Consider the following 27,909-nt stretch of genomic DNA (forward strand, 5'->3'; position numbering starts at 1 on the left):
CATACACTTTAGATAGATCGTATGGTATGTGAATATATCTGAATAAATAAATAAATAATTGTACAGGAATAGCCAGAAACATAGAGAGATTGAGAGGTAAGGAATTTTCTTGCTTGTTTGTTTTTTGGTTTATTATTGAAATAATGAAGTGATGAATACACAACTTTGTGATTAGACCAAATACCATTGATTGCACGCTTTGGATGAATTATATGCTTTATTAATATGTATCGATAAAATTGATTTGCTAAAAAAAATAAGAAATACTTTTAATTTTAATGTGTAGAGAAATTACTGATTTTCCTGGAAGGGGTCTTGTCATGGACTAAAATAAAACAACTTTAACAATCAACAGTTAAATAAGTACTAAACCTACTGCTATAGTAAATTTAAACCAAATGTACAAATTTATATCTAACCAAGCATATAGTGAAGTGAGAAAGGCATTAGAAAATATTTCTAAATGACTATAAAGTAGTATTTGGTTGGAATAATATCTTTTGTTTTAGAGGTGAAAATAAAAAATCAGGATATATAAAATCCCATAAAAGACACAAACCCCTAAGCCATTATAAGTTATTAAAAATATTTTTTTTCAGTTTTTTTCAAGAAGTGAATTCATCAGCCAAAATTTCTGTAATATTAGGGCTTACTTTATATTTCATATTCTTTTAAATTGCTAAGACTATACATTTTCCAACATTATTGTATAGTTGATAAAGTTACTATCACATATTTGATGAAGTTGTTTCTAAAATGAAAACAATAGTGAAAATGTGCTCAGGACACTGTATAAGTAGTACCATTTGTAAAACAAAAACCAAAGTAGTGTAATATTTATGCAATTAAAATCACAAAAGGAAAAAACATTTTGAAAATAATATACATTGAAATACAAAAAGGTAAAATTTCATTTTTAATCTATAAATTATGCCATTTGAAAAAAAAAATCCCTTGGATGCTCCTACTAATCACTACAAGCCATTGTCCCATAAATATAGACTAGAATGTCAATTTTCAACACTTCAATGAATAAATTGGTACATGAATATAAATACCATGAATAGTAAAAACTTCCCTTAAACAATTACAGGTTCTTTTTATATTTATTTTATTCATTGCTTTGTACATTTAGTGGATACATTTTGATAGGCTAATGTCCTTCTGAAGTTTATTTATTTAAGTATATTGGGGCATTTTAAGACTAATCTGTAGCTTTTATATGAATAACGCACAGCCAGGGTAAGCAGTTCTAAAACATTTAAAGTAAGTTGCCACAAAGAAAAAAATCAACTAAAACCTTATATTTCTGAGACAATAACACATTATCTGATGACTAAATATTATTCATAATCCAACTTGCTAACAATTAACACATTTCTTTGAGAAGAATATAAAAATTTTTGAGATTTCTTCTGGATTTAATTTTTGTTTTCTAAACATGCTCACCAACATTCTTATTAGCTTTTATAACAGAGGAAATATAAAATTCAATTCAAGTGCTTGAATTGATATTCAGTATAAATACTTTAATACTTATGATTAAAGTGGGGGCAATTTAGACTATTTTTAAAAAACCCTAAAATTGTTTGTTTACATGAAGTATTCTGGCACATATTAATGACAACTTCTAAAAATAGAGAATGCTAGTTATAATATTATATTCAAAAATAAAATGGCAAAATCTCAATCAATCACTAAGATTTATCTCCTGTGAAGCCAAAACAATACTAAAATGTATCTACTTTTATTAGTTATTTAACTTCACTAATATTTGATTTCTTCCAAATATTATTCTTTGCTAATATTTGGATTGTGGTTCTGAGGTTATTTAAAACATTTCCAAATCCTTATAAAAGAAATATATCATTATACCTTTGTAAAATATATGAGCTGCTACAACTCTAAAATAATAAAAGCAAAATGTAAATTTTCTAGGTCACATAAAATTTTGAGAGTGGTATTCTGACACATTTCTGTGAATGATGGAAGGAGTTTAGATTTATATGAATTTCATTAGTAGCATAATATGGCTTTCACCTCCATGAAGTGAAATTACCAGTTACTTGCAATTTCTGGGCTAAATTAGTATAAGCATTTAGCTTACATATCATTAACTTCAATAATCATTTTTAAAAAAGCATGCAACAACTAAATAAAAAAGTTTGTTTTCATGTTGCAGTCTCCACACTACAAACTTTATAACTTACTGGTTATTTTAAACATATTATGCAATTGTTTAATTATGGATAAAGGATACAACGTAGTTTCATGGCCACTGCATTGAATCATCAAGTCATTCTTCTCTTTGCCATAAACAGACAGCCTACCTTTTAGTCAGCATGTTATTTCATTTATTTCACAGTGAAACCCAGTTTCACAATAATTGACTTGTCAGAAGCTCTAATTTATGAGGCTGAGCACTGTAAGATTTCTCTATATTGGACTCAACCTGCACACAAGCAGGGTTGAATATTTACAATGCTGTTAACAGGTGCTGAGTTGTTTAATGATTCTAATAGCCAGAAGCGTACTGAGAAAGCCAGCGGGATCACAATTACAGGCTGTTTGAACACAACAATTACTAGTCCCCTGAGAGGTGTGAAAGTCAAAGGCAGTTTGATACTGACAGCATCTAGCACATGGGCTAGACAAGCTAACTACTATTAGCAGTCCATTGGGAAAAAGTTGTAACAAATCTCTCCCTATCATAAAATTTTACAAAGTTCATAAAATTTAAACAATCAAAAACTGAAGCAAGTTTTAAATAATTATCTTTAAAAGATCTTAGCAAAGGAAAAACAAGAATATCACCCAGAAAACCTCAAGTTTTCATTTTCCAACATTTAAAAAGGATGAAATTAAACCAGTTGAGACCTAGAAAGATTTTATAGTAATGTAAAACATAGATAAAGTTACACCAAACAGTTTGGATTTAATGTGAATAATGGCAGCCATTTCCTGTTTGGTTTATGTAAACCTGGCCAGAGATCTCACTGGGAAATTTTTCATCAGTCTTGAAATGCTGCTGCTATAAATGTCAGTACTGGGAAGTCATTTGTTACAGCACCATGTTCTTTTTATGTTCAGATTATGCAGCAATAATAATGACACAAATAATGAAAGTGGTTGCAGGGACAGCTGAAACTACCACAACATTTTTGTCCTAAAAATATTTAAAAGCTTTCTCAGGGGGAAAATAGGGTAAAACTGAAAATACAAATTGAATCCAGAACTCAATTTGGAATATATTATGCTTTATCAAAGCACCAGTACATGTGTTTATATTCATTTGAACAAGCTAATGTCTACATATAATACTTACACATTTAAGTACATAGCTTTGTATGAAATAAAGAGACCTAGATAAATGTATGCAACAATATAAACAGAGAGAGAACAAACCAGGAATAGTGGGTTGAAATCTTTGTCAATCTGTTTTACTTTTGTTGGTGATGGTGTGGGATAAAAGAAAGGAACTGAGGAATTGGGTCATATTTACTTATCTACTTATGACTACGTTTTGAGAGTGGTCTTTGTCTTTTTTATTTTTAAATAAACCTCAATCTACTTTCATGTCACACATACATGCACACACACAACCATACATACACTGCCCCTCCATCCTTGCCCCCAACCAATAGTCAAATCTCAATTTATGGCACTGGGCGAAAGGGAGTATTAAGGATAAATTAAAACTATACATAATACAAGTTCCTCATTTGGGACAATGATTTTAACCTTAAAACTTTTACCAGATCTAAAAAAAAGTAGGATAAGTTTATTAATATCCTAAATTCCTGTGCCTTTCTTTGCTTTCAGTTTGTGGAAATGTGATTTTAACAGAGAAAATAATTAAGAAAAAAAAAAAAAAGATAAAATCAGGGGCCAATCAGAAAACCATAAGGCTCGACCACAGAAGATTAAATAAAGCCCATAAATTGTTAAAATTTATTTAGGCACATTTCCTGTTTTTATCCAGGTGCAAAGTAATAGATATTAAAACTGACTATTTTTATTTTAAGTGAACCTGTAAGTTACACGCATTTGGAATGAGTATGGCACATTTTTCAAAAAGAATACACTTCTCAACATAGCACTATTAAGAGAAGTAAGTGATCAAGGAGTGTGAATATTTGAGTTTTGGAGCTGACAATGACCCAAGTGATCAAGAATATGGTCTCTGGACACAGAATGGGTGAGTTCCAGTGATGGCTCTGCCACTGGACTCCCACTAAGTGCCAGTGATGGCTCTGTCACTCATGCATTGTGCCTTTGCGGGCAAGTTGCTTAATTTCCTGTGGTTCCATTTTTTCAGCTATAAAATAAGGATGGTAATGGCATTAAACAAGTTAAGCTCTTGAAATAGTGTTTCAAATATAGTAGACTCTCAGAAAACACTAGGAATTTTTCTTTAAAATTTGGTCTGTTTAGAGATCACACAAGTTTACTGACAAGAGTCTATTGATTTTGTTTCCAATTATATTAATTTCAATTTTTATTTCTATAAATTATTTTCCTCTAGTTGTGCTTGGCTATGGTTCATCTAATTTCCTGAGGTACATGTTTAGTTATTTTATTTTCAAGCATTAACATTTTCTTGCAGAGGCTTTAAAGATATAAATATTCTTTGGAATTGTGCTTTGGCTAAAATTCGTAGGTACACAGCACTTTCATTTGCGTTCAGCTCTAGCCTGTACTTTTTATTTTGATTTAAACTATCCCTAGAATAAAAGTTTTTCAAATCCTAAGTGGTTAGATTTTGTCATCCTTTTTATTCTTTATTTCTGGCTTTATTAAATTACACACTGAGTGTGTAGTCTTATGATCTCTACACTTTGAAATACTCTGAGGTGTTCTTTATGGTTTAGAACATGGTAACTTTTTATGAATTTTCCATGAGTGTTTGAAAATACTGTATATTCTTTTCTTTGGAGGTACAGTACCAAGATATACACACATAGTCAAGAATATTGTTATTCAAATTCTCCATTTTATGAAATATTTTTAATCTACTTGACATGTTGATTTTTGAGAGAGATGGGCTGAAGTTTCCCAACATGACTGCAATTTAGTTAACTTGTTTATGTATTTTGATGCTGTTTTATTATAGTTAACTAAAAATTTGTAACCCACTGTAACTTCTTATGGCTTGTGCTTGTTAACACTATGAATCCTTCTCTGTTCCATGTAATTTGTTTTTTTTTAACTTTAATTTTGTTTTTGTCTGATTTTAATTCTATAGCTATTGCTTTCTCTCTTTACTATTACTTTTTCATCTTTGTTCAATCCTTAATTTTCAACTTTCCTTTATCATTGATTTGGGATGCTGCTTGTAAATCATATTTAGCTGGATTTGTAAAAATACGGATCTGAGAATTTCAATTTTTCAAAAGGGAAGTTTGTATCATTTATAACAGTTATTATTATAGTTGATCTGATTAGTGACATGAATAGATCCTTCACTGCTTTGCTCAAAACCTTGCAAGAGTTCCCATTTCATCCTGTATAAAGTCAACATCCTTACCACCATATATATATATATGGTCCCACATGACCTGTATTATTTTCTACCGCCACCTCCCTACACCTCATCTCTCACTCCTTTCTCCCTAGTTTCTCTGCTTCAGCCATACCTTCTCCTCTTTGTTCCTTGATTACACAAGGCAGGGCTGCCTTAGATCTTCTCTGCCGTCTTAGCCTAAAATGCTCTTTCTACAGATATTAATGACCAATCCGCTCATCTTCTTCAAGTCTGCTTAAATGTCAGCACCTCAATGAGGCCCACCTTAATTCCCTATTCAATGGTGCAGTGCTCCTCCACCCCCTAAGTTTCCCAGTTTGCCCTGCCCTGCTCCACTTTTTTCTGAAACACTTATCTTTTCACATACTTAAAAAAATTATTTAATATTAATATTTTAATATTTTGCTACAATTGCTTTCTTTCTATATGTATTTTTTCTCTATTTTTAAAAAATGTTACATTTAAATGTCTCTGCTGTCTCTGCTGCAAGAATGTAAATCCACAAGAGCATAGATTTTTGTCTGTTTTGTTTACTAATATACCTTCAAAATGCCTAAAACAGTGCCTGTAACATAGTAGGCACTCAATAAATGTTTACTGAACATAAATGTCATTTTGAAACGCTTATATCTTACCATTTTAGGGAGATTCTTGAGACTAGTGATCATTCTTTATGCTACTGCTACCTTCTGACAACTGCATATAGTTGCAAATCTTAGCTAGCTCCATTAAAAATAATGTTGTTGGACCTGTTCTGGACTGATTAACTTACATGGAAGGGGCTTGGGCATAGGCTTCTACCTGAGTCATAATAACAGTTTCTAGTCTTAATCTCAAAATATATATAGGTGGTTACTAAAGTAGACAGCATACTTGATAGGGATGGTTGAAAGTGGATAAATTACCATTTCTTGAAAGTCAATTGAAGGTACATTAATCAACATGTAATTGGAGTTTTAAGGCTGCTAGAGCTTAGCTTTATATCAGGGTTTGGGAGGATACTGTAGGAGGGAAGAATACTGACAGCAAAAGCAAGAAAGTAAGAGGAATCTTTCACTTCAAAGTGGTGTGTATTGATGACTCCTTTAAGCTTTCCTAACCCTCCTGTTGGGGCAGCAAGGGGGTAAGAAAAGGAGCTGCCGTGACTACTAAGTACCTTAAGACAATTCATCAAATTCACAGCATTAGGGTGATAAACCTTTCTCATTCCCACCCAGGGTTTCCTCCTAGGCAAGGATAATCATTACACAGAGTAGGCATGGTAATGTGAACTAAGGACACTAGCTTATTCATACTAACAGCTATGTGAGCAGGAGACATTCCAGGTTGTCAATCCACAAGAAGTCCCCTGGCTCAGAGACTCATTATAATTTCTTTAAATGATAACCCAAGTATATCCCTTCAGGATTTCATCCTTTGTCCACTGTGCTAAGCTTCCCTGAGCTAGTTTTGTCCCAAATTAATACCGTCAATTAAAGTTGCATATGGATTTTTTCACCTTAATATTATTAACATAGAAGCCTGTTTGTAATCAGAGCAACAGGGAGTGATGCCTCCTCTAGTTCCCTTTCAGTGGGGCCCCTACTCTGATTGGTATCTCCAACTGTACTCTTGGCTCATCTCACTTTCATGAATTTCACACAAGACTCTCATATGAGTCTGCCAAAGCTTTCCCTGAATCTAAAGACCTCATGCATTCTGTGTCTACTAACTAAACCACATCTAGTTCTAACCACCAATATAATACATTCAATTTCTGATAAATACTACCTGATAGCCTACAAATTAGGTTATACTGGGAATAGATTAAAAGCAGGTTAAGTAGCTGGAGAACTACAGAAGCAAGGGAAAAGAAAAAATTAAAAAGCAAATTTGAGGTTTGAAGTCAAGGTAAATAGATGCAGAGTGATAACATTAATAAAATAATTTTTAAAAGATTAGAGGAAGATTTTGATAGTTACATGTTTAATTCAGTTTTAGGCAGACTGGGTTTGAAATAGTGGGAAAGTCACTTTAGTTTCCCAGCCTCCATTTCTTCAATATCCAACAAGATGGTAGGAGTGGCGTACATATAAATTCTATGCCAGTACAAGATACCAGGATTCAAATTCTGTAAGCTGTTTATTATAGTAAATATACAGTGCTGGATGGCCCTTTCACTAATACTGCAGCCATGTCCCCAAATGATATTTTGTACCTAATCCAGAGGCCAATAACAATTGAAGAAATGAGCAAAACGTCCACCTTCTCAAACTCCTACTAAGTAGAAATCTAGGCTGAAAAGGAATAAATGTCTTAAGTTACCAATAGGCAAGACTTATTAATATTTTAATCAAGGTGCTAAAATAATTTAATATTTCCTTCAACTTACATCAGAATTTGTCCCCCAAATTTGGTCCCTCCTTCCATTCTTTCTGCATCTGTTCAGGTCCTCATCACCCTATTATTAAACAGCTCCCTAACATGTCTTCCTGTTGTAAACGTCTCCCCATTCCAGCTCATTACCAATTCACACTACCAAAAATATATAAAGAAAATAAAACATATAGGGATATAGGCTCTTTGCTCTTTGGTGTGTGGCCCACTTTTGGATCCTAATCTTCCTGTTCCCTTATTCTTAAAATCTGGCTACATCAAACTCCTTGGCCTTCTCCAAACACTTATGACTTTGAAGCCCTGAAGGCCTTTGTCCGTACAGTATTTTTCTGCCAGAAATGCCTTCTATCTTTTTCTACTCCTGTTCCTCATTCAAGCTCTGGTTCAAGTATCACCTCTTCTGTGAATCTTCATTCTCATAGGTTTTTATACAGTGCTATTATGGAACTTATGATTTACATTGTAATGATTTACCGATCTCTTTCCCACACTTTTTAAAAGATCAGCCCTTGAAGACAGGAAGATATACTCATCATTATGCCTTGAGGATAATTATAATATGCTAAGTAGCAAATAAAAGTATTAATCTTCTAACAGATCATAACATATTATGATCATATTGGAGACATCATCTGATTCTTGGGATAAATTCATATACCTAGAATGTCCAGAGTTCTGTTTTTTCTTTAAGTATCTAGAGTTTTCCTGATGAATTTAGAGTTTATTACTTTGTAACACATCTTCTTTCAGGGAAAAACAGAAAGGTAAATAGTTGCTCTTCGAGGAAGCTTTCAGCTTACCTGGGGTTCATGATAAGACGTCGGAAAAAGTAAGTCCAGGTGATATAATCCATTGCATCTTGCTTAGATGTTATTGTGCCACCAGCAATCTCGGCATTTAAATGGTCGGAGAGCACTTCTAATAAGCTATATAGTGAGAGAGATATGGAAACCATACATGAACATTAAATGAAACATAAATTTAGCACTTATCTAAAATCCCTATTTAGCACTTACCCAAAATCCATATTTTATGTTCTAAGATACCAAAACAAATGCATATTTTCATTCCAAATTATTCTGGTGGGAATTTTGGTTCAGTATCTTTTCACCATGAGGCTGTAAATCACTTAGTATTATGAACTCAAGAAACTACCTAATTAATCAGTATATATACATTTTTTTCTTTAAAAAGGATGTTATATTGGCATTTTTGGGACACTGGAATTGTTCTGCATGGTATTGCAATGATGGATACAGGCCAGTATACATTTTGTCAAAACCTATAAAATTGTACAGTACAAAGTATAAACCATAATGTAAATTACAGACCATGGTTAGTAGCAATACTTCAATATGTGGTCATCAATTGTAACAAACGTACGACACTAATGAAAAATGAAGTTAATGGGGAAAAGTATGGGAGGGGCAGAGGGTGGGGTATATGGGAATCCCCTATATTTTTGCTGTAATATTTATGTAATCTAAAACTTCTTTAAGAAATAAAATAAAATAAAATAAAATAAAAAGTAAGTTATAGCTTTTATTTGAACATGAATAAAAAGTGGGTTAGGGGAGTGCTTCCCCGAGTGACTGAGCTCCTGCCTATAATATGGGGGAGGTCTGTGGTTCAGTTCTGGGTGCCTCCTAAAGAAGACAGCAAGCTGGTATGATGGGCAGGTGCGGCAAGCTGACACAACAAGATAACGCAATAAGAGACACAAGAAGAAAAACATAATGAGAGACCATCAAAGCAGGGAGCATAGGTTCCCGGTGCCTCCTAAAGAGAATGAGGAGAACGGTGAGCTGGTGTCACAAGATGACAACAAGAGACACAAGAGGAAATATATAATGAGAGATACAACAAAGCAGGGAATGGAGGTGGCTTAAGCATTTAGGCTCCTCCCTCCCACATCGGAGGTCCTGGGTTCGGTTCCTGGTATGTCCTAAAGAAACAAAGATGACGAACAGACACAGCAAGTGCAAACAACAAGGGGGTGGGGAGAGATAAATAAATAAAATGAGTCTTTTAAAATAAAAAAAAAGTGGGTTAGTCAAAGAGAATTTAATAAAAATATGATAAAGTAGTATTTTCCCAGAATATATTAATATTAGTAATAATTTGTTGAAAACAACCATTAGTATCTGTTATACAGTAGGTACCCAGTAGATGATACTTACTGCTAATAATCATTTTGGGGAAATGACTTGATGGATTAAAAATAAGCACAGGCTGACAGGAAGGGAGTAACTTTAAGGAAGAAAGGAGATACCTGAGAGGGGTACGGTAGGAGCAGGTGACAGAAGAAATACCTTGGAAAGTAAGGAAAAGCATACTTATGGGTATTAGAGTAAGGACAGAATAAGTAGATGGAGATGAAAGGAGAAGTGACAAGAAAGAGAATAGATAGGGTAGTGAGCAGAGTTGTGATAAAAAATATTTCCTTCATTCATTCAGTAAATATTAAGTGCATAGTAGTACTGTTGAAACTATTCACAAATAGTTTTTTCATAGGATATTTTAAGAACATGAGAAAATGTCATAATAAGTTGAATGAAAAAAATTGCTATGCTATTTTCAGTTTATTGGTGGCAGACTATATATTGGCACAGTCAATATGGACAGCAATTTGGCAAGAACTATTTGAACAATCACTACGACCCTGTAATTTCGATTTTTCATTATCAATTGCTAGAGAAACATTCACATGTGAGGACAGGGAACCAAAATATTTCACTGTAACATTATATGTGAGAGGGAATAAATTGGAAACTCTCGAAATGCCCATTTATGAGAAATGAAAAACTCTGTAATAGATAAAATATTAACAATTATGTCTAGGTATAAAATTATGGGTTTAAAATATTTAGTTATCTTTTTACTGAAGTATATTGAGAAAATTATATAAGCTATACATGTACAAAACTATGTTTTCACAATGTGAACACACCTGTGTAACTCGCGCAAATATCAAGATATAAAGCATCATCATTAACTCAGAAACCTTCCTTTTGCTCTTTTTCCACTTACTACCTTTGCTGAAAAATGTTCTGATTTCTTTTTCTTTTTCTTGTCTTATTACAGTGCCTTGAGCCATTGGCACAATGTTTATTAAAATAAAGGGAAAGCTTTCAATATTTTACCATTAGTTATGTTTTTTGCAGATTTTTTGTAGATAATCAGTTTAAGGACATTCCCTTCTATTCCTGAATTGCTAAGAATTTTTAAAAAAATTATGCATGGTTGTGGAATTTTATCAAATGTTATTTTTCTACATCTATGAGATGATCACAGAATTTTCTCATTGCTTTTTCTGTTAATGTGATGAATTACACTGATTTATTTTCAAATAACAAATATTCTTTACATTTATGAATCAGCTTCACCTGGTTTAATGTATTATCTTTCTATACATTACTGGGTTTTATTTACAAATGTTTGTTTATGATTTTACACCTTTATTTGTGAGATGACATTGGCTCTGATACTTTCCTTTCTTGTAAGTTTCTTATTGGATATTGGTACAAGATTATTCTGGTCTCATAGAACAAATCAGCAAATATTCCTGTTTCTTTTCCCATTAAGAAGAGTTCATGTAAGACTGATGTTATTTCTTATTTCCCCTTGCCATGTTAGGAAGAATTCATTGGTGAAGTATCTGGCAGGAGATTTCTTTGGGAACGATTTTAAATTTCAGATCCAGTTGATTTGTTGGAAAAAGGACTATTTCTACTTTCTTTCCTTCTTTTTTTTGGAGGTATTGGGGATTGAGTCAGGGACCTCTGACATAGGAAGCAGGCACTCAACCAACTAAGCTACACCTGCTGCCCTCTATTTCTTTTCACTCCCTCCACACACAAGAGGGCTCACTCATCTGTTTGCTACTGCTTTTGCTCGTTGTCTGCTCATTGATTTTGCTCATTGTTTTTTGCGTGTCTTTTTTTTTTTCTTTCTGAGGCACCAGGAACTGAACCTGTGACCTCCCATGTGGAAGGTGGGCACTCAAATGCCTCAGCCACATCTGTTCCCTGCTTGTTTTTTTTGTTTTTGCTCGTTGCCTGCTTGTTGTCTTGATCTTTTCTTTGCTCAGTTTTTTTTTTTTTTTAGCTTACTGTTTATGCTCAATGTCTGCTCATTGCCTGCTCACTGCTTGTCTGTCTACTTTAGGAGGCACTGGGAACCAAACCAAGGACCTCCCATGTGGGAGGTGGCGCTCAACTGCTTGGGCCACATCCTATACCCCTATTTCTTTTTTTTTTCATTTATTTCTCTCCCCTTCACCCCCTTCCCCTTGCCCCAGTTATCTACTCTACTGTGTCCATTCACTGTTGTGTCTTCTTGCTGTGTCAGCTCTGTTTGTGTGTGCGGTGCCATTCCTGGGCAGGCTGCACTTTTTTTTCCACACTGGGCAGCTCTCCTTATGGGGCGAACTCCTTGCGTGTGGGGCTCCCCTACGTGGGTAACACCCCTGCGTGGTGTGGCACTCTATCACTCTATTTCTTTTTAAAATCCATTTCCAAAAGTTCTGTTTCCTTTTCAAGGATTTTACTGTTTTGATCTAAATTTTAAAAATTATTTGCATAAAGTTATTCATAATATCTTCTCCTAGTATCTTTTAAAAAATGAATCAATTTATTGATACATATTCATAAAGTATAAATCCATCCAAAGTGTACAGTCAATGGTATTTGGTATAATCATAGCTGTGCATTCATCAACCCAATCATTCTCTAAGCATTTTCATTATCCCAGTAATAATAATATACAAAACCAACCAAACAAATAAAAAAAACTCATCACTGCTCATTCTCTCTACAGTTCCCCTGCTGTGCATAGCAAGCTTTTCTCTCTCTCTCTCTAGTTTATTTGGATTTGTATTTTGCAAAAACAGTCTTATATATGCAACAACATCCCATATTCATATTTCATATGAAGTTTCACTATATTAAACAGTTTCATGTTACATTTTTTAGTTTTCTTTCTAGTAATATAAATGTGCTTAGGCTTTCCCTTTTAACTAATGTCATAACCCTATAACTGTGCCACCAGCAAACTACTAGTCACAAACAGCATGATTTGCTTTCACCATTTCTAGTCATCTTCAAAGATTTAAAAACAACCTTTGAATCAATCCTGCACAAATTAACCCTCAACTTTCCATTCTCTACTCTCATTCTATTTTCTGGTGGCCTATATTCTAATTATTAACTCCATGGGTTCATATATTTAGTTCATAATAATGCAATCTTACAGTATTTGCCTTTTTGTGTCTGGCTTGCTTCACTCAACATAATGTCCTCCAGGTTCATTCATGTATCATATGCTTCACAACCTCATCTCTCTAACTGCTGTATAATATTCCATCATGTGTATACACTACCATTTGCTTTTCCATTCATCAGTTGATGGACACCTAGAGGTTGTTTCAAACTTTTGACTTTTGTGAATAATGCCGCTATATGCAGATGTCTATTTGTGTCACTGATCTCAATTCTTCTGGGTATATATATACCTAGCAATGGTTATTGCCAGGTCACATGACAAGTGTATATTCAGCTTTCTTAGGAATGGCCAAACAGTCCTCTACAGTGGCTGTACTATTCTACATTCCCACCAACAGTGAATAAGCATTCCTATCTTGCCACATCCTCATCAGCATTTAGTTTTCCAATTTTTAATAGTGGCCAGTCTAACAGGTGTGAAATGATATCTTATTGCAGTTTTGAATTGCATTTTCTGAATCATCTTGGGAAATTTTATTTTTAAGTCTTTTGCCCATTTTAAAATCAGATAGCTTATATTTCTATTGTTGGGTTGTATGATCTCTTTATATATCATAGATATTAAAACCTTACTGGATATGTGATTACCAAAAATTTTCTCCCATTGAATCAGCTGCCTTTTCACCCTTTTGACAAAGTCCTTTGAGGTATAAAACTGCTTAATTTCGAGGAGGTCCCATTTATCTATTTTTTCTTTTGTTGTTCATGGTTTGGGTATAAGGTTTAAGAAACTATCACCTACAACAACATCTTGAAGATGTTTTCTTACATTTTCTTGTCGGAGTTTTATGGTTTTTACCTTTAATATTTAGGTCCTTGATCCTTTCTGATTTTTGTATAAGGTGTAAGATAGGGGTCCTCTTTCTTTCTTTTGGATATAGATATCCAGTTCTCCCAGCACCATGTGTCAAACAGACTGTTCTGGGCCAGTGGGATGGGCTTAAGAGCCATGTCAAAAACTACTTGACTGTAGATGTGAGGGTCTATTTTTGTGTTCTTGATTCAATTCCATTGGTCAGTCTGTGTGTCTTTATGTCACTACCATGCTGTTTATACCACTATAGTGCAAGAAGTGAGAGTCCTGCAACTTCGTTCTTATTTTTAAGACATTGTTGGCTCTTCAGGGCACATTAGCCTTCCAAATAAATTTGATATTTGGTTTTTCCATTCTGCAAGAAAGGCTGTTGGGATTTTTATTGGGATTGTGTTGATTCTGTAAATCAGTTTGGGTAGAATTGACATTTTAATGATATTTAGTCTTCCAATCCATGAACATGGAATGTCCTTCCATTTATTTAAGTCTTCTTCAATTTCTCTTAACAATGTTTTGTTAATTTTTTGGATATAGATCCTTTATGCCCCTGGTGAAGTTCATTCCTAAATATGTGATTGTTTTAGTCTCTATTATAAATGGAATACAAAAAAAGTAAATGAAATTATTTTTCTCATTTTATCCTCAGATTGTGCCTCAGTAGTGTACAGAAATATTATTTATTTTTGCATATTAATATTGTACCCTCCACTTTGCTGAACTCATCTATTAATTCTAGTAGTATTATTGTAGATTTTTAAGGATTTTCTAGATATAGGGACCCTGAAAAACTAATGAATTGTGAAAATTTTACTTCTTCCTTTCCTATTTGGGTGTTTTATTTCTTTATCTATCCAAATTGTTCTGGTTAGAACTTCTAGAACAATACTAAATAATAATATACAACTTCTAGTACAATATTAATAATAATAATGACAGTGGGCATCCTTGTCTCATTCCTGATCACAGTGGGAAAGCTTTCAATCATTCACTGTTGAGTAAAATGCTAGCTATAGGTTTTTCATATATGAACTTTACTATATTGAGAAAGATTCATTCTATTCCTGTTTTTGGAGTGTTTTTTATTAAGAAAGCATGCTGTATTTTGTCAAAAGCCTTTTTGCATCAATAGAGAGCATCATGTGATTTTTCTTCTTCAATTTATAAATGTGGTTTATTATACTAACTGATTTTCTTGTGTTGATTCATGCTTGCATAACTGGGATAAAACCCAATTAATCATGGCATATAATTCTTTTAATGTGTTTTAGGATTCTGTTTGCAGTATTTTGTTGAGGATCTTTGCATGTATATTCCATTAGAGATGTTAGTCTGTAATTTTCTTTATTCATAGTATCTTTTTTTTTTTTAAAGATTTATTTATTTCTCTCCCCTCTCCCCCAACCCCAGTTGTCTGTGCTCTGTGTCTATTTGCTGCGTCTTCTTTGTCCGCTTCTGTTGTTGTCAGCGGCATGGGAATCTGTGTTTCTTTTTGTTACATCATCTTGTGTGTCAGCTCTCCGTGTGGGTGGCACTATTCCTGGGCAGGCTGCACTTTCTTTCGCGCTGGGCGACTCTCCTTAGGGGCACACTCCTTGCGCGTGGGACTCCCCTACACAGGGGACACCCCTGCGTGGCAGGGCACTCTTTGCGCGTATCAGCACTGTGCATGGGCCAGCTCCACACGGGTCAAGGAGGCCCGGGGTTTGAACCGTGGACCTCCCATGTGGTAGATGGACGTCCTAACCACTGGGATAAGTCCGCCGCCCAATTCATAGTATCTTTTTTTTTCTTTCCTTTTGCCATCTCTGGGTCTCTTTTCTTTTTTTAAATAAAAAGATTATTGAAGTATGTCATTCATACATGAGCATACATGAACAGTAAGTGTATAGTAAAAGTTGTGAACTTACAAAACAAACATCATACAGGGTTTCTATACATCACCCCCCACCAACCCCTTGCACTGTTGTGAAACATTTGTAACAAATTATGAAAGAACATCATCAAAGTATCACTATTAATTATAGTCTATATTGTACATTTGGTATGTTTTCCCCAACCTACCCTATTACATATTTTTTGTTCATAAACCATACAATTCATCCAAAGTGCATAATCAATGGCATTCAGTATAATCAGAGTTGTGCATTCATCACCACAATCAACATTACAGCATTTTCATTACTCAAAAAAAGAGAGAAAAAAACAAGATACAAACCACTATAATACCAAAATGTTAACACTATTAATTACAAGTCCTTTGGTGTGCTTTCACCAGTTCTTTTTTTTGTCTTTATTTTTTTAATATTACATTAAAAAAAATATGAGGTCCCCATATACCCCCCACCCCCCTCACCCTACTCCTCCCCCCACAACAACAATCTCCTCCATCATCATGAGACACTCACTGCACTTGGTGAATACATCTCTGAGCACCGCTGCACCTCATGGTCAATGGTCCACATCATAGCCCTCACTCTCCCACATTCCACCCAGTGGGCCATGGGAGGACATACAGCGTCCGGTAACTGTCCCTGCAGCACCACCAGGACAACTCCAAGACCCAAAAAAAAGCCCCCACATCTCATCTCTTCCTCCCATTCCCTACCCCCAGCAGCCACCACGGCCACTTTGTCCACACCAATGCCACATTTTCTTCGATTACTATCATAGAATCTTTATGTGGTTTTGGTATTAGGGTGATGTTGGCGGCTTTATGGAATGAGTTTGGTAGCATTCTTGTTCAATTTTTTGGAGGAATCTGAGCAAAATTGGTATTAGCTTGTCTTTGAATGATTGGTAGAACATACCTTTGAAACCAACTGTTCCTGGGCTTTTCACCTTTGGGAGGTTTTGAATGACCGTTTCAATCTCTTCACTTGCGATCAGGTCAGTATAGGTGGTCATGTGTTTCTAGGAATTTGTCCATCTTCTCTACATTGTCTAGTTTTTTGGTATACAGTGGTAATGTCCCCTCTTTTATTTCTGATTTTATTTATTTGTATCTTCTCTTTTTTACTTTGCCAGTCTAGCTAAAGGTTTGTTGATTTTCTTCTTAAAGAACTAACTTTTGGTTTTGTTGATGCTCATTATATTGGTTTTTGTTCTCGATTCCATTTATTTCTCTCATCCCCCACCCCCGAGATGGCTCCCTTGTCTCTTTGCTCATTGTTTGTTTGTTTTTGTGGTTTTTTTTTTTTTTTTTTTTGCTCCTTGTCTGCTTGCTTTTTCTTTAGGAGGCTCCAGAAACCGAACCTGGGTCTTCCCATGTGGGAGGCAGGCACTGAATGGCTTGAGCAACATTGGCTCCCCTTGATTTCATTTATTTCTAATTTGATCTTTACTATTTCCTTCCTTCAGCTTGCTTTGGGATTAGTTTGCTGTTCTTGTTCCTTCAGGTGTGAAGTTAGATCTTCAATTTAGTTCTTTCTTCTTTTTTAATGTAAGCATTGAGGGCCTAAATTTACCTTTCAGCACTGGTTTTGCCTTGTACCATTGGCTTTGATATGTTGTGTTCTCATTTTCATTTGTGTCAAGGTATTTGCTGAATTCTCTTGCAATTTCTTCTTTGACTCACTGATTATTTAAGGGTGTGTTGCTTAATCTCCATATATTAATGAATTTCCCCCTTTTCCATCCATTATTGATTCCCAGCTTTATTCCGTTATGATCAGAGAAAGTGTTTTGTATAATTTCAGTCTTTTAACATTTGTTGAGACTTGTCTTGTGGCCCAACATATGGTCTATCTCGGGGAAGGATCCATGAGCACTTGAAAAGAACATATATCCTGCTGTTTGGGGATGTAATGCTCTATAAAGGGCTGTTAGGTCTAGTTTGTTTATCAAACTAGACTCTTAATAAAGAAACTCTGTTTCTTTGTTAATCCTCTAACCAGATGTTCTTTTCAATACTGGGATTGGTGTACTGGAAGTCTGAAGCTATTATTGTAGAGAAATCTATTTCCCCCTTCAGCTTTGCCAGTGAGTGCTTCATGTATCTTGGGGCACTCAGGTTAGGTGCATAAATATTTAGTATAGCTATTTCTTCTCTGTGAATTGTTCCTTATATTAATATATAATGACCTTCTTCATTTAAAATCTATTTTGTCTGCTATTAGTATCAATATTCCAGCTCTTTTTTGGTTACTATTTGCATGGAGTATCTTTTTCCAATCTTTCACTTTTAGCCTAATTGTGTCCTTATGCTGAGTTGGGTCTCGTGTAGACAACATAGAGGTAGGTGGCTCATATTTTTTTATACATTCTAACTGTCCATGTCTTTTGATTGGGGATTTCAAGCCACTAACATTCAATGCTTTTACTGTAAAGACATTACTTACTTCATCCATTTTGTCCTTTGGCTTTATGTTGTCATATCACACTACTGTCTTTTTACCTTTCAATTTCCCCATCGTAATAAACTTCATTTCTATATTCTTCTCCAAGCCTCTTGCTCTTATTTTTTCCTTTCAGGTTGTAGCAACCCCTTTAGTGTCTCTTTTAATTCTGGTCTTTTGGTAACATATTCCAGCACTTTGTTTGTCTGTGAAGACTTTGAGCTCGCTCTCATTTCTGAAGCACAACTTTGCCAGGTAAAGAATTCTTGGCTGGCAATTTTTCTCTTTCAGTAACTTAAATACATGATACTAGTTTCTTCTCTCCTCCATGGTTTCTGATGAGAGGTCAGCACTTAAACTTACAAAACTTCCTTTTGTGTGATGCTCTGTTTTTCTCTTGCTGCTTTCAGAATCTTCTCTTTATCTCTGATATTTGTTATTCTGAATAGTAGGTGTCTTGGGGTAGGTCTTTTTGGATTTATTCTGTTTGGGGTACACTGCCCTTCTTGATATTGATATCTTTCATAATGTTTGGGAAGTTTTCGGTAATTATTTCCTCAAATATTCTTTCTGCCCCTTTTCCATTCTCTTCTTCTGGGACACCAGTAATGTACATGTTTATACATTTTGCACTGTCATTAAATTCCCTGAGATCCTGTTTCATTTTTTCCCATTATATTCTCTTTCTATTCTCCTGTCTTTTCCAGTTCAGAAGTTCTGTCTTCAAAATCACTAATTTTGTCTTTGATCAATTCAAATCTGTTCTTATATGTCTCTAATATATTTTTAATCTTATCCATTCTTTCATTCCCATAAGGTTGGTTACTTTTCTTTGCAGGCTTTCAAATTGTTCTTTATGCTCACCCAATGACTTCTTCATATCCTTTATCTCTTTAATCATATTCTTTCAATACTTTAAATGGATTTAAGAGAGTTTGTGATTATCCTTGATTAGTTGTCTTAAATCCTGTATCTCTTCAGGATATCTGGTTTCTCCTTTGGCTGGGCCATCTCTTCCTGTTTCCTAGTATGGCTTGTAATTTTTTGATGATGCCTATGCATCTGAATATTTGGTGAATTTACTCTGATGTTCCAATTTCTCATTTGCCTATTCTCCCCGTGTCCCCCCCCCCCCCCCCCCCCCCGGCTCCTCTTTGATATTTGGTTCAACTTATTCTAAGTCTTATAATTGCTAGCTTAATTTATCAAAATTGGGCCAGGAATTCAGTAATGGAGTACAGATTTTCTCCCAGGAGTTAGAATACAGATAGGACCAAAGGCAGTTTTTGTCCATATTTTTTCCAGACCAGTCAGCAGATGGCGATTGTCAGCACACCTTTCCAAGGAGATGTTTCAATCTCCATTTTCCTTTGTTATGGTCTGGCCAGAGCTGAGATTCAAAACGGGTTCTGAAGAAAATCCCGACTCCCCTCCCTTTTCCCTGTAGCTGCTGCCAGGGAGAAAGATGTCTGTCAGCTGCAGTGAGCCAGGAATTTTACCCCACCTTAAAGCAGGTCCCTTGGACAGCTTTTGGCTCTTTCTCTTTTGTTTTTATGAGAGCATTTAGCCCTGCCTGCCTAATCTGATGCCATCTTCTTGCAATTACCCTTTTAGTATCTTTTTAATATTTGTAGCATCTTCTCATTCCGGATAATATTTTGTTCATTCTCTTTTTTCTTGACAAGTCTTTGAGGTTCATTAATTTTGTCTTTTCAGAAAAAGTAATTTTTGACTTTATTAAATTTTTTCTCATGTATATTTATTTTCAATTAATTAATTTTTATTTTTACTTTTCTTAAGTTGAGTTGATATTCTTTTTCCAAGTTCTTGAGATGGTATTTGATAACTGATTTTTCAGCCTTTCTTATCTAATAATATACATTTACAGTCTTAAATTTTCTCTTAGCATAGCATTAGTTGTATCCTACAAGACATATATAATGTCTTTATATTTTCTAAATTTTTAGAATGATTATTAGCACTTCAATGAATATTTATAGTATAAATCAAAAATATATTTTGTCTTTAATACACACAGATTATAGAAAAGGAGTTAAGATATTAACAGATATAAAAAAGAATATGATAAATTGTAGGAAGTGATAATTGCCATAAGTGAAAAATGATAAATCTGACAGAGAAGCGATTATCTTTGCCTAAGAAAATGAAAGGGAACTTTGTGGAAGTTACTGGGTCCACATAGCAGTATGGGATAATTCTGAAACAGGTCATCAGTCAAAATTATTCATTAGAATTTCCTTATTTTGGTTATTTAGTAATTAACTACACTCCTGTATTAGTCAGCCAAAGGGGTGCTGATGCAAAATACCAGAAATTGGTTGGTTTTCATAAAGGGTATTTATTTCGGGTAGGAACTTACAGACACCAGGCCATAAAGCGTAAGTTACTTCCATCACCAAAGTTCCTTCCTTCCAGGGTCTTGCTTCTCTCTGGGTTCAGGGTTCCTCTCTTCCCAGGGTTTGCTTCATCCTGGGCTTGGCATTCCTCTCTTCCTGGTGCTTGCTTCTCTTTCCTCTGTGTGTTTACTACCTGGGGCTCCAGCTTAAGGCTTCAGCATCAAACTCTAACATTAAAACTCCAACATCAAAAACGCTCAACTCTGTATTTTGCCATGCCTTTTATCTGTTAGTCCCCACCTACCAACACCCTAATAAGGTGGCCAATCAAAGCCCTAATCATAACTTAATCACACCCAGGTACAGACCAGATTACAAACACAATCCAACATCTATTTTTGGAATTCATAACCATATCAAACTGCTAGAACTCCAAAACCTCAAACCAAAATAATAATTAATTAAATATGTTCCAGGTGACAGGCACTGTTCCAAGCATTTTACATTTGATCATTTCAAGTACCTTGTGAGATAGTTAGTATTGCTCTTATTTACATTAAAAGAAGGGTGCGCTAAGGGATTGAGTAGTTAAAATAATTTTTAACTCAGATTTGAAGTTGACCAAATAGCAACAAAGACAGCGTGACTGAATACTATACTATATTATTTAAGTCTTTTTAGAAAGGAAATCATAACTGAATGTTGTCATAGTGATAATTACATTGTTTCACTTCAACTAATTCTTCTGAACTAGAGATTTTACTAATTTTTAATCTAATAAAATTTAAAAAGAAAAGTAACAACTTGCTATAAAATGTTTCCATTTAATTACTTTAAAGCAAAAATCTACCTTGATTCTACTGGGAAAGGCTCATAAAGAAATTTTTTGTAAAAGTCTTTCTTTATATCATGAACCAGAATTACAGCTTTGCCTTGGTCATCAAACTGAGGCCTCCCAGCACGTCCCATCATCTGGAGTACATCTAGAAAATAGAGAACAAGATGTCTTCTGCAAAGTGCACACAGCACAGGATGTATTTCATTCTGGCATGCTTCTTCAACACAACAAAATAACACAGAATAGAGAAAGTTTTAGGGCTTAGATCAATATTCTTTTCTCAGGAAATTTATAATAAAATACACATTCCAGAATGATGAAAAATTGGGTCCCCAAAAGGACCTTTCTTACTGTTTGTAAAAGAGAGACAAAAAGTTCCCTTAAACATTGTTAAATTATTTTAACAAAAAAATAAAAATAGCATGAAACATAGGAAAATCTCATCTTTCTTTAAAAATTACATAAGTGAAAGTGAGCAAAACAGCTCAATATTTTGTATAATGTTTATAATCTAAACAAAAAATTTAATTTGCTTATCAAACATGTTCAAATGTAATCAATTCTCTAAAATTTAATTCATACAAATTCAATTTATTAAGGCTAAAATAGAAGTTTAAGGTAAATCTCTGTAAATTTAAAAAAAGTACCTGTAATGGGAAAATCCACATAACGTCTTGTTTTTCCATCATAATATTCTGTTCCCTTAATAATTACTAAATGAGCTGGAAAGTTTACACCCCAGGCTAATGTGCTTGTAGCAATAAGAACCTAAAAGATAATATCTTATATTCAGTCAATCATAACTATGAAGTTACCTTTAAATATCTGTTAATGGAAAAAAAAAGGAAAAAAGAAAACACCTGAACTTTGCAGTTCACAAAGAGTTCTTCTACTGTTTTTCGGTCCCTCTCATGTAGTCCAGCATGATGCATTCCTATTCCAAAAGCAAGGGTCAGTTTCAGGTTGGAATCTCTTAGTGTTCCAATGATGTTCTCCATCTGCAAATAAAAACACAATTACAAGATGTAGGTGGTATCAGCTTTAAAATTTTCACATTAAGACTGTATTTTATTATTGCTTTGTATGACACTATATGGAAGCAAAAATATAGTCCCCATTTATATTAATTAATTGAAGAGACTATCTACATGGTGTGAATGTATATTCTACTAGTAGCTGGACTAAAGTTTGTTACCCATCTTACTTTTATGCATCAAGGAAAAATCTGTGTATCAATTGAATATTCTCTTCATGAATAATGACTACTAAGTATAAATGATGCAAAGTTGCCTAAAATACATACAATGCTTCTGTTTATCTCTTGTTATAAAACGACTATCTTTATAATACAGTGTCAACAATTTAGACAAAGAATAAAGGAAAAAAAATCAGCCCTTATCCCACCAGAGAGAGAGCAATCAGTTCAAATCTAGATTTTCTTACTGAACTTAGTGACATTTAGCAAGTTGTATTTCTTCATCTGGTAATTAGAAATAATAATAGCAGCTATCTTAGTCATTTAATCTTTCCTAAAACTATAATAGTAGATACTATTATTGGTCTTATTTGTAAATTTTAGGAATGGTGAAAGATTATTAATGTTTTAAGAATACTTACCCTCACTGAAAATTTGTTCCAGAAATGGATACAATTATAAATATATTAACAGTCTCCATGTTTTCATGCCCTCAAAACTCTGAATGTTAATGCAAAAAAATCAAATTGGTATATTTTTGTTTTAATTTTCATTTCTTTGATCAAGCGTGTAAACTCTTTTCATATTTACTGTTTTCTTCTGTAAGTTACCTTTTTATTTTTTTAAATGGGTATGATAGCTCTTTATTGGTTGGTAATAGCTCTTTTCATATTAAGGGTATCAGCTCCTTGTCTTTCATACACTATAAATGATTTCATCCAGTTTTTTATTTGCACTTTAGCAATACTGATTAAGTAATATAATCACTTATTTTAAATGCTAACTTTATTATATGCAGAATTCTTATCTATTCTAGTTTTTTCATTTTAAAACAATTTATTCCTAGCCTCATTTTAGCTCACTATATTATCAAATGTCTATATGAAAGACTACTAATGGGTTTTGAAACTTATATTTTATAAATACTCTCTGCATAGTCCATCATTTTCCATTCTGCATGGAAATTTTTCTTAATACAACATAGACTTTAAGGCAACAAGCATAAAATCTTCTCATTTTCTTATAAAAGCTACCCCCTGTAAAGAACTAAATAGAAAGCCCAATATCTTCCTGTTTAATTACTTGTCCTTGGAGTAAAGGATGACATAGGTACAGCTTTGGGCAGGAGTCCTTTCTGAGCAAGTACGTAAGGAGCAAAGATTAAGTGGCTTGGCAATACATGATCATTTAAAAGAAACTCTGTATCTTTACCACCATATTCCAGCAGTAAACAATAATGGAAGAGGAATTTGGAAATATGTATGAGCATCATTATATATGCTTAAGCCTGAGACAGAACCATCAATCTTGAGACCTCATTTTTTTCCCTCTACTATTTCCACCCTTTATATATACAAGTATACTTGCAATCCATTTACTCTCCTGGCTGTGTATATAAACCAATAAATAGCTCATTAAATCCCCAGTCTAGATAAACTTTAGCTGGCTACTGTTTAATAAAATAAAGTCAAACATATCCATGTAATGAAGCATTCCAGCTGTTAACTTATTCATTTTATTTTAAATGGATGTAAAAACTTCCTAAGTTTTTTTATGTGGGAGGAAGAAGCTGCTAATAATCCCCACAAAAAATAGTTTGGGTTTATAAATAATTATTAACATATAAAATCATTGCACTGACTAGGCAATACTTAGATGGCATACAAATATTCCTTACCATCTTTCACTGAACTGAATGCAATGCATAAATCCATTCATTTTGTTTCATTTTCACCTGATATTCCTGCATTATTTACCTTAGAAACTGTTAAGCATGAATATAGAAATGTACTAAGATAAATCCACTGTCCCTTTAAAAGTAGCACAGAATAAATAAGCTGACTAAAAATGAATGCGATAAAGAAAGGTCCTTTTCTTGTCTCATAAATTATATGTTAGCCACTATCAAGTGATAGCTTGTTAAACAATTTTGTTCAATAGTTCAAAGCATAGAATATCCTCAATTTACACTATCAAGAATTAGTGCACTGACATTCTTTCTCTGGTAATTAGTTTCAGGGAATTTTTCATTTTTGTTACTTGAGTAACAGTGTATTTTAATAACATGTATAATTTGTGGTACCCCATAGCAGTCAATCCCAAAAAGTAACCTAACATTTGTCATAGGAAAGCTAAAAAATCCTGTGGCAACAATTCTGGTAAGGCATTAATATCCTGTCATTTAGTATCAAGGAAGGCTGGCTGTTTCTTACTGACCCTGACCCATCTCTCCAATTTCATATAAACCAATGAATTAAAGAAAACTATTTGCCTCCCTGAACTGAAAAGACCTAAAATCCTCATGAGGGTATTTACACAAAAATAACTTCATTTATTACAGAGTTTCAGTGGATGAATTCTTTACCATTTGAACATAATAAAAATAGCAAAATATATACCTGATGTTACTATATCATTAAGCATAAGACACTATTAGGACAGATTGTTTAAATTTTTATGATTTTAATGTATAAATACATCTTTATTACCATCATTAAAATAAAAATAAGTTTCATACTGATCTAAACACAAGCAAAAATTTTCAGGAACTTAAGATAATGAAAGCTTAATACATGACAGTAGATACGATTTGCTGTGCATTTATTATGTGCCAGGCATTGTGCTTAGTACTTTACAAAGATCACATTTAATCCTTTATATAAATCCATATAGTTCTAACATAGTGTTCAATTTAGTTACACAATACAGTATTTTCAAATTAAAAGATTCAGTGACTATAGGGTAGCCTTTCTCAATCCTGGTTCCATGAGGGAATTAGGTTCTACAAAAATGACTTATCATTTTTCTCAATTCTTTCAAGGATAGCGCGTACTAGATTTTAGATGTATAGGAGACAAGTTCATTCATGATATACAACAGTTGCCTGAGGGCCTTAAGGCTTAATTCCTATTAAGAAGGGCACTAGGGAAACCGACTTGGCCCAGTGGTTAAGGTGTCCGTCTACCACATGGGAGGTCCGCGGTTCAAACCCCGGGCCTCCTTGACCCGTGTGGAGCTGGCCTATGCGAAGCGCTGACGCACGCAAGGAGTGCCCTGCCAAGCAAGGGTGTCCCCCGCGTAAGGGAGCCCCACGCGCAAGGAGTGCTCCTGTGAGGAGCCGCCCAGCGTGAAAAGAAAGTGCAGCCTGCCCAGGAATGGCACCGCCCACACTTCCTGTGCCTCTGACGACAACAGAAGCGGACAAGGAAACAAGACGCAGCAAATAGACCCCGAGAACAGACAACCGGGGGAGGGGGGGGGAAATTAAATAAATAAATAAATCTTAAAAATAAATAAATAAATAAAGAAGGGCACCTATAGAGTTTTAAAAAGGAAAAATCATGATGATTCAAACATTTTGATAGAGGAAGTTTTAATTCAACAGTTTATTTTTGTTCAACTAACATATAATTTATAGGTATCTTCCAATAAACAGTCCTTGAAAATATGTTGGATATTTGATGAAAAAAAAATTCAATATTTTAAATAAGAGAAAAATGGGTCTAAGGTCCTCTAGGTAGTGGCTTTTTTTAAAAAGTGGTGGGGGAGGAGGCACATATGTAAACTATTGAACATTTACTTCAATTTAATAGAATTAAAAAAATATTATATTCAAAATGCTTTTGTAGAAAGATAGGATTCCATTTAAGTAGATACATTACTCTGTGCCTGAAATACATTCCAGTCAGAATATAATTCAGTGAGTTGATGACAATGCTGGCTCCAAAAGAAAGGAGGAGACCAGATTGGGCAAGAATGAACTAACAGATTGTGCAGGCCCAATTCTCTCCCTTTGAGTGTGATATATTGTTTCAAGATGCTAAAAACCCATACTTTCTCAAAGCATATCTGTTGTGCTGGTTTTCTCATTTTCACAGAATCCTCATTATCAGAACTCTGTACACTTTTCAGAGCACATCAGACTTAGACCATATGCCACTGAATAATACTTATCGATTGTCTAAATTGCTCAATAAAAGAAAGATGGACCATACAAAAGAATCATGAAAGTTATATGACTATTTTTCCCCCCAAAATAATTAAATATATATCACATCTGCTGTAGAGATAAAATGGAGTTAAAACATTTCTTTATAGTTATCAAATATTAATTTGTTATATTTCTGTATAAACCCCATAGAATTAAGGGGAAAAATTAAAGATATAAGAAATACTTTAGAATACTCTATTGATCCATTAACAGAAAAGAAATCAAGAAACAAAATAGATTCTGTAATTTCTACTTCCTTGCTGTCGACTCTGAAGCCTCCAAACAACCATATCTCAAAATGATTCATGATATTATATAAATATATTTATGTGATTAAATATACAGTTAAATCTGAATTAAATATATAAATAAAATATAAACAATAGAAAATAAATCTTTGCTATTTTTAATGTTTGCTTTTTTAGATTGGCCTGGTTTTTAATGGCAACAATATCAAAACTGGATGCAGGGAGAGATATTAAAGATTTTTCCTTACCTATGTTTCTAATTTTATTCACTACGCTATTGGTAGGAAATCCTAGCATAAGTAGTTCATAAACAGATTTGAATATACATTTTATGGTTATTTCTGTTTTTGCAGAGTTCAGATTTCAATACAGGTTCAGAGAACAGTTCAATATATAGAAAAAGCTTTTAAAATGTAGAAAAACTTGAACACTACAGCATTACTGTACTTTAAAATGAACAAAAAACTATATTAACATAAATTAAATTTGTGAAGGACCAAGCAATTTTATAAAAGAAAGATCAAATTTTACTGCACAGCTTTCAGTGAGGTATCTGTTTATGAAGCATTACTGAATATTCCTGTAATTTAAGAGTAAAACCAGCTACTATTTACTGAACATTTATTATGTCCTGAGCACTGCTCTAAGTACCTTACCATGTATTAATTTATTCAATACTCACAACAATTCTGTGTCATGGGATTATTATTACCTTCTTTTATAGATGAAGAGGCTCAGAGGTTAAACAATCCACCAAGTTCACACAGCATGTAAAGATTAATCAGTATTGAACCTATGAAGCCTGGCTTCAGCCCATGCTCTCAAGCATTATGCCACTCTCTAATCACCATATAAATGAGAGGAATACATCAAATAACTACTTAATGTAATGATATTGTTCAAGAAAACAGGTAAGATTTGAAATAATGTATTAATGAGAACTGCAATGC

General features: G+C 33.8%; 1 protein-coding gene across 1 annotated transcript in view; it reads right to left on the reverse strand.

The window, feature by feature from the left end:
• ASCC3 (activating signal cointegrator 1 complex subunit 3) overlaps positions 1-27,909 on the reverse strand; it is a 465,644-nt gene that overhangs the window by 79,320 nt on the left and 358,415 nt on the right. Inside the window, exons 31-34 of the mRNA XM_058307189.2 lie at positions 22,386-22,523; positions 22,173-22,293; positions 21,538-21,670; positions 8,701-8,826 (exon numbers count right to left, since the gene is read on the reverse strand). Of these exons, the coding sequence (XP_058163172.1) occupies positions 8,701-8,826; positions 21,538-21,670; positions 22,173-22,293; positions 22,386-22,523 (518 nt within the window). The remainder of the gene's footprint in view (positions 1-8,700; positions 8,827-21,537; positions 21,671-22,172; positions 22,294-22,385; positions 22,524-27,909) is intronic.

Source organism: Dasypus novemcinctus, chromosome 11 (assembly GCF_030445035.2).
Source record: "Dasypus novemcinctus isolate mDasNov1 chromosome 11, mDasNov1.1.hap2, whole genome shotgun sequence".
Classification (NCBI taxonomy): Eukaryota; Metazoa; Chordata; class Mammalia; order Cingulata; family Dasypodidae; genus Dasypus; species Dasypus novemcinctus.